Source organism: Chelmon rostratus, chromosome 21 (assembly GCF_017976325.1).
Source record: "Chelmon rostratus isolate fCheRos1 chromosome 21, fCheRos1.pri, whole genome shotgun sequence".
In the NCBI taxonomy this organism is placed as follows: Eukaryota; Metazoa; Chordata; class Actinopteri; order Chaetodontiformes; family Chaetodontidae; genus Chelmon; species Chelmon rostratus.
Genome location: NC_055678.1, coordinates 5,915,725 through 5,924,041, shown reverse-complemented (window position 1 = coordinate 5,924,041; position 8,317 = coordinate 5,915,725). Strand labels below are relative to the sequence as shown.

Below are 8,317 nucleotides of genomic sequence, written 5' to 3'. Positions count from 1 at the left end.
GTCGCAACTTTTCATGACATCTGCCTCCAGATTACAAAAATCTGTGCTAAAACAGTTTAAAATGCAGCCAAAGGCGAAAAATCAAATGTTAATAACACATGCAGCTGTTGCACTTTTCATGTTACTCTTGCTTTTATCTCCACAATTGCTTAAAAAACAGGGAGATTTGCCTGAGAATGAAGTTTGTCCTCAAGAAAAAACAGTGGAGATGTGTGTCTGACCCAAAAACTCCCAAGGATACACCAGCGACCCCTTCTGGACTACTAGTGCAACCGCAGCTGCTTTAAAAGGAAGTTCAACACTGAATCAGAACAGGATCAAAACTACTCTTGAAAGCTTCAGGTTCAACATAGAGCTTCTGGCCTCCAACAGCAAAAAAACATAAAAGACGTCACTCGTTGAGAAAAGACTGAACCATTATTCTTTTAAATCAATGGAACGCTGATGGAAGAGCAGCGGTTCCTCGTGCTGGATTTCTGTTCACATATCTGAACTGATCCAGTGAAAACAGACAAATGATGCCTTTTGCTTGTCTGACTCTCAATTGTTTTACCGGCCGAATCTCTGAAGTCACCTGTAGCAGAACTTGGCACCAGCACATAGTAGACTTCCCAGCCTTGTTGAGTAAACGTCTGCCTTTAAGCACTATCTGCCTTATGAACATCTTCCTCTTGGCGGTGCAATGAACAGTAGAGATGCTCAAGCTGCCGGGCATCTCTGAAATTGCAGACCTGAGTGCTTTCTGCTTTTACTTCACTTAAAACAAAAAAAAAATGCATGCAAAGGATCTTACGGAGAGCCACTCAGTTGCCCATATAACACTGAAACTGAATCATTCGTCCTGTCCATGCTATATCTTCCAAAGTTGGATCTTTTGTATAAAATTCCCTGTTTGTGTTTTCTCGCTGAGCTGCAGCTAAAGGATTGTAACAAAAAGAGGAAATTTTCTATTATAAGAGGAGCTTTGCATGATGTCTAGTTGATTTGGCTGATTTCATTGGCTCAAGCCTGGAATTAGCTTCCTTATGCTTATGCATCGAGTCAGGTGTGAACAGGAGGAAAGGTTTCGATAAGGACACCTGATTGTTGCTGTACGACAGCTTTGTTGATGGACGCAACAATGAAGAATGTGGCTCTTGACATGTTTTAATTGTAGTGAAAGATGAAACAGCAAATGGTAATTTGACAAAGAACACGCTATCCATTTATTTTAAAGACACCTGAAGAAGAAAGAAAACTCAATTTCCCACTGCAAATATACCAAAGACCAAACGACCGCATGACTGACACTCGGTGCGTCAAAGGCACCTCTTCCATCATCGCTCTCACTTCCTGCAAACACAAACGACATGATGAGTCTCCGTCCTTGGAATCATCAACAATAATCCAATAAAAAAAACATAGACGCCTACTTCAGGATCTGAATCACAAAACTTAACTGATCCACGAGGGCAAACTGGGTCAGTTGCAGTTGAACAAGTAGACTTATTACAACAAGTAAATAAAATAGAAATAGTGGTAAGAAATATCTTAGAGAATATGTAAAAATATGCACACACATAAACCAACTATAATAACAGACAATATGAAATATGTAATTGGAATATGAAAACTATGTGTATTATACTACAATAAATAGTAACCATCTATATAGAAATATATCTGTTGTGCAACATTCTGCATTAAGCAACAAGAATACTACAATACTACTACTGCTAACACTGATACTATAATAATAACAGTAATAATAATAACAATAAACAGTAACAATAAACAGTAGTAATAACAATATATATAGCAATAATAGTATATAGTAATAATAATAGTAGTTTTAGAATAATGCAGTATAAATAATATATATCCTCAGTGAATGTTGGTAAGCTGATTGTAATTATGGGGTAAATATATAGAGCAGAATAAATTACGTGTTTGAAGTGAGTGTGAAGATGATTGAGGTTACCTGGGCAGAGTGTCACTGTAAGGATCACTATGAAAACAGGAGAATTAAAAAAAAAAAAAAAAAGTATGTTAAGAATGATTGGGGCTCATGAGTGAGTCATGAATTTGAAAACAGAAGCAGGATGGCTGATGCTGGTAACGACAGCAGACGTGTGAATAAATGTTGTGGGTGCGCTCCTTACTGCTGGGCCATGATGAAGGGGATGGTGGGGCTGTCGGAGCGCAGCGACGCGGCCCTCTCCCCGGTGCGGCTGTTGAACATGGGTAGCGTGGACAGAGGCGGCGGGAAGCGGCGGTTCCCGGCCATGTCCCTCAGCTCTTCGGTGTTCCCGTGAATGGTTTGGTGGTGGTACAGCTGGATTCTGCAGCAGACAGATGTGTTGTGTTTTTTCTGCAGCTTTGGCATGAGTTGAGCTTGTATTGTGCTTTTTTTGTTGACTTTGACTGCTATCTTTTGGACCACCGACAACTTTGTGGAAGCTGCATTTTGCTATATGCAGCAGTGGACAGTAACTCAGTACACTAAAAACAGTTTTGAGGTAGGTTACCTTTACTTGTCTGCTACTTTATTCTTCTACTCTGCTACATTTACTTGACAGCACTTACTTTTCAGATTAAGATTTTACATAAAACACATGATGATCAATGCAAAAATGACTTGTGTTAAGTCTGAGAGCAGCATCTGTCGGTGTACTTACTGGTTTGTTCTTGCATTCCTTTTCTCACTATCAAAAAAAAAAGAAAAATGCGTCACCTTTATGTCGCAGTTTATCAGGAGCAATCATTTGCTTAAAGGGTCAGTTCACCACATAACAGAAAGTGGAATCCGTTGCATCGGCTGCAGGAAATTCAACAAAGATTGAGCAGGAGATGTGTTTTGTATGTGGCAAACTGGCCCTTCATAACACTGTGGATTCACAGTAGATGCCTACACTCCCTCTCGTCTGCCAAACATGACGTAGGCCAGCAGGAGGCACAGGATGACGGCGAGGATCAGGGGCACGATCACTGTCACGATGTAGTCCGGGAAAAAGTCTCTGCTCGGGGGAGACTCCGGAGGTTCGAAGTCACCTCCGGCCTCCAGAATCCCCGAGCCCACCGTGGGAGGAGGTGGAGTCGGCTGCTCCTTCGTCAGATCAAACTGCGGGGAAAGAAACGTCAAAGTGTTTCTTTACAGTGAGTGTGAGACACAAAGCGTGTCGTTCCTGATGACAGGATTGTTCTTGTGGTTTCAGCAGGTTAAAACAATCAGTTCAGCATCCCATATAAGGCTGCGACAGATGACTATTTCTGCTACTTGTGGATTCATTCATTAATCCAGGTTTAGTGTGTCACATTGCTTCTAGAGCTGCAGCGATTAGTTGGTTGAGAGAAACTCAATCAGTCATCAAACATTTGAAGATTTCTTCCATGATAGTAAATTGAATATCATCTGGTTTTGGACTGTTGGTCAGACAAAATGAAACTTTTAATGATGTCAGCTTGTGCTCTAGGTTGTTGTTATGTACAGTTTTCACTGTTCATGATGTTTTATGAAGGAAATGATTAATAATAATGAAAATAATCATTAGCCGCAGCCCTAACTGAGATAATTACGAGTAGTATCCTGATGATTAAAAGGATAAGAAGAATAAATAAACATAGTTCTGCAGCACAGTTATTCTATTTTAATTTGACTTTCCTGTGAAATACTGGAGACATTTTCAGCTTCAGGCCTTTAAAAACTCTAAAAAAGGTCATCATTCAAAAGCATAAGTCTAAAAATCTTAAGAGACACTGAAGACGTGTGAAGGGGACAGAAGTCACACAGGTTGTAAAAATCTAAGATATTTGAATTGCTCATCTTTGACAAACGGTAAAGAAGGGTCATGAATTTACAATTACATAAAACAGATAGAAGCAAATCACAATTATCAACAGAAAGAAGACTTTTTCTTCTTAAACGGCCTCATTTGATGGATTTTTAGGGGTGAAAATACGTAATATTTCTCAAGAAAAAGGAAAAAATTGGATTAAGTGATGATCTTGTGAGTGCTCAGATTGATCCTGGGAGCACCACTCACTACACAAACACGTCAGTGCCCATATATGCTCGTATATATCATGCATCATATGAGAGTTCACACGTGACCATCCGTGTGTCTTTGCAGGCCTCACCAGCTCCGTCTTGCACCAGGTGATGCAGTTGCTGGGGATGCTGCAGAAGTTACAGCCTCCCGGGACCCTGACTTTGGCCCCTGCTGTGCACTGCTTTTGATGCTCTGGCGTCAGCACCCTCTGGAGACAATCTGAGAAGTACTGCTCCGAGCCCACCTTCACATACACGCTGACACAGATCAGATTTTCAGAAACGTACGGTCATTCCAAAGCTTAAACGTTGCAGTGAGGAAGCATGCTTGTCTGTTTACCCTTCGTAGTGTCCGGCAAGAGGGAGGGGGACCCTGCCGCCCCGGTCCAAGGCATTGCTAATATTGACAATTTCCAACGCCTGAGTGTTCCACAGCTTCTGCAAATCCTGCTTTATCTCATCCTGAACAGAAGGGGGCAGCACCTTCTCAACCTCCCGCAGCTTGAGGAAGAACTCAGCTTGATAGGGTAGCATATCCCCTGTGAGTGACAGAAGCACATGTGGAACATTTCCTCTGTCATTACTGCACTTCCTGATTTAACTGCACAATGAATTTGTGATATAAGTCTCCCGTACCTGCAGTGATTTTGATTACCAGTGTGTGTCTGGCTGTTTCATAGCTCCGTTTGTTGATGGCGTAGATCTGTGAGAGAAAGAATGAGACATCATTGATCACACTCATTTCACTGTTGGTTTGTGGTGCTCCGTGCATCGAAGGAGGTGTTTTGCTTGTGCTGAAATTCACTTGGACTTTCCATCAATCTGCCTTGTCTTCCTCTGCATCACTTATCAATTTCTTGCATCAGTGAATAAAATGAGCATGTTTTATTTACAGCAGTGTGAGAAATTTTTAACGCATGAATTATTCATATTTTTAGTAATTTAGAGCCATACATGGACTTTCAATGGCACATGGTGAGATGGAATTAAATCAGTTTACATGCAGAGCAAATATAGTGTTATCATAGTTTTACATTTTTCTGCTGTATTTATGTGTCTAAATAGTGAAACTATGGTTTTCACAACATGAACTGTTATAATATAACAGGTTGAGTGATTATGACTAAAGATTTGTACATTTTCATAGGCGCCTTTGTCTTTTTCCATGAATTTTTGGTTTGTTTTACACTTTATAAATGAACAAAATAAGAAGTCAGACTTGCGTCTGTCTGTAGACAGTTTAAAAGGTGCTGAACAAAGACAGGAATGAACGCAGAGGGAACAAACATTAACCAAAATCAACCTGGACTCCAGCAGTTCGGCCCCAGAAAAGGGTCGCAGTTTGCTGATACAGTTTTTTGAATCTGCGCTGCAGCTGTTTTCTGTGGCTACATCCAAAGCGTAACGTGTTTTCCGGCTAGAATACTTTCCGTTTGATTGAGGATAAAGTGCCACTTCACAGATTTGTGTGTCTTCTTCTTCAAAGACATGTTTCCTCCTGAATTTTTAATGCTAGTTCAAAATAGCATCTCTAGAGAGAAACCCAAAGCCTTTGTCTCTGAGGGTCTGAAACCTGACATGTGTCACCGATGCGTCACGTAGCTGCATATTTTTCAGATGCGTCTCCGCTGTAGCTGCTCTGGAATCTTCTCTATGTTTGGCCCATTAAGAACAGAAACATGTATGAATATATGCAACTACAACAGCAAAGTAAGGTCATAAATGCCATATGCAGCATGCTGACAGTGATAAATGTTTCAGTGCCACTGTTGGTGTAAATGATGACATCAAACCTCAATTATGCTTTTTCCTGGAGTTGTTGGCGTGCCGTACAGGAAGCCATTATCATAGGGGTGCCTCTGGGTGAAGCGGAGCCACTCTGGGAGGTCTGGGAAATTCTGCCGGTTGCACTTAAAAATCATGGGGTCATCGTACAAACGTCCAGCTTACAACACAATAACAGGCAGAGAGAAGAGGAGAGGGACACATACAATGAAAAAATCTATGTCTTGTCACTGTTTAATCGTGACAAAAGAGTGAACTAATATGGTTCAGGCTCTTACCGTAGAGTTTCGACAAAGGCTCAAAGTCATTCTGGAAGGTCTCTCTCATCAGCTCATATGTAAATAACTTCCCCACAGGAATGACAACTTTAATCTCTGCATTGGCCCCAAGCAAACTGACAGCACAAACTGTGAGGAAGAGTAAAAAAACACCAAAGGAATCATCTCAAGGGTCAAAAATACTTCACAACTTCAAATATGACCACACACAACCGCTGATGTTGCAGTTAGACTGAAATCAGGGCCAAATGTTTACACTTAATAACACAGACTTGATACTAAAACAGGCTTTGCAGTGTTGTCGTGAAGAGGAGTAATTTGAGGAATAAACTTGCCTGTTAAAAAGAAGAGCCCGCTCCTGCAGCCTGCCATCTTGTTTTGGCCTGTGATTGACAGAGGCAAGCGGAGAGGGGTTTGGCTGCAGACATGTCGGAGCTATTTTTGCCTCGCTCACCTAAAAGCATCCGGATGGCCGTCTGAGAGGGTGGAGTAAATCAAGAGCTGTATTATTCCCTCTGGTGATACAGCATCATACACTTAGTTACTTGAGGCATGCATTTCACATGTTAAAAGCAACTAAGTACATTTAAGTATAATTTTGAGGTGGAATGTAAAACAGGTAAAATGAGCTCTGCATGGATCAGCTACAACATTACACTGCTCATTACATGGAGGCTTAATGCATCAAAACAATACTAATCAATAATATACTGTATATACAGACGAAGAATATCACTGTATATGGAGGCATTTTGCCTAATGAGCCCTTTTATTTTTAATGCTCAGTATAAGCACATTTTTGATAATACTTTTGTACTTTTACTTAAATGAATGTTCTGAGTGCTTCTTCCACCACTGGCCCATACTAATACATACATTTGTAATTTTTTTTAAAGTGGGTAATGTGATTACTAATGCATGTGAGGAAGTTTTGTGGTCGCTTAATTCTGACTTTTTTGACGGGTCTCGCTCACTTTATGTTTAACCATGTTGATTTAATCAGCCTTAGCTCAATTTCATCTTATTTTAATGCCTTTAAATCATATTTATGTGTCTTTTTTATATTGCTGTTTCCTTTATTTGCACATATAGGCTACACCACAGAAAATAGCAAGTGCAAAGCGCATTCAGGCACAAAACATCACAAATAAGTGAGAAAATTACTAAATTGCAATGTATGATTTAACTTAACCCTTGAGGGGAAAGTGGGTAGTGTCTGCAGATAGCAGCAATAAATGTTCTTTTAAACTTTATATAGTGACAGAATATTTTTACTCTTCGTTTACTAGAAAGATAAATTAATGTAGAGAGATTTTTTTAAATCAATTTACTTTTGCATTAAGGCACTGACTCAAGGACAGGCCATTGCTTTGCTGTGCTAAGACCACAGTTAGCCCACACACCAAACACACACCTTCAAAGGAAAGCTGCCTTACTGAAGAGTCACGTGCCGTTCAGAGCAGACCTTCACCTGCTGTGAGATGAAGTAGCTGCTGTGATAAAAGGGAAAGTAGATGAGGTAGAAAATAAGCCTCGTGTTTTTCTTTCCTGTGTGTGGGACAGCTGCGCGGATGTGTTGGCCTTGCAGATAAATCAGCCCCCGTAAGAATTTTGACACCGAGACGGCGTGGGCAGGTTCAAAACCGGCTCTCGACCAAAAAAGGGAAATGCTTTGTCTACCTTCAGCGATACTGTTTAATGTGTCTATCAGCACAGATGCAGAATGCAGGAAGCAACAATGTGGCCTGCAAGTAACGGATGTGTTATTAGCCAAGAAGGTTTGACGTGAGCGATGCGTTACTGGGTCCTAAAGCCAGCCGGGTTCTCTGACAGCCATGGGTACACAGACTTCTCAAGGACTGGTGAGTGGTATTTGGTTTATTTACCCCTCCCCCATGCTACCTAAAACTTACACAGTGATTCCTAGCCTTTTTATCTGATATAAACTAATGTTAGGTACTCCCACAGCCCTGTCAGATGAACTCAAATTACCCTCTCCAGTCATGTTCCTGATGTGTATATTAAATTACATTTTAAACTAGATTTTAATTAACAGTATTATTAAGATAAGATAAAACTTTATTTATCCCCAGCCAACGAAATTTGGGCATTACAGCAGCATGTGATAGCAGTGGGGAGAAAAATAGCAGCAGAGGAAGAGAACATTCGAAAAAAAAAAAACAAAATACAAAATAAAAAGTAGACTATATATATGTACATATTAAAC

At 40.4% G+C, this 8,317-nt stretch overlaps 1 protein-coding gene across 2 annotated transcripts; it reads right to left on the bottom strand.

The window, feature by feature from the left end:
- Positions 1-1,041: 1,041 nt before the first annotated feature.
- Positions 1,042-7,953, bottom strand: sgca (sarcoglycan, alpha). Of its 2 annotated transcripts, none has more exons than XM_041963002.1 (12): positions 7,505-7,953; positions 6,426-6,566; positions 6,091-6,219; positions 5,821-5,972; positions 4,664-4,730; positions 4,368-4,566; positions 4,117-4,285; positions 2,892-3,100; positions 2,658-2,684; positions 2,142-2,321; positions 1,961-1,987; positions 1,042-1,332 (listed from the first exon to the last, which is right to left on the bottom strand). In XM_041963002.1, the coding sequence occupies exons 2-12, from the start codon at positions 6,460-6,462 to the stop codon at positions 1,326-1,328; spliced, it is 1,203 nt and encodes a 400-aa protein (XP_041818936.1). In that variant the 5' UTR covers positions 6,463-6,566; positions 7,505-7,953; the 3' UTR covers positions 1,042-1,325. The 2 variants fall into 2 exon arrangements, with proteins under 2 accessions (XP_041818936.1, XP_041818937.1); XM_041963003.1 differs by having other exon boundaries at positions 7,527-7,953.
- Positions 7,954-8,317: the final 364 nt, after the last annotated feature.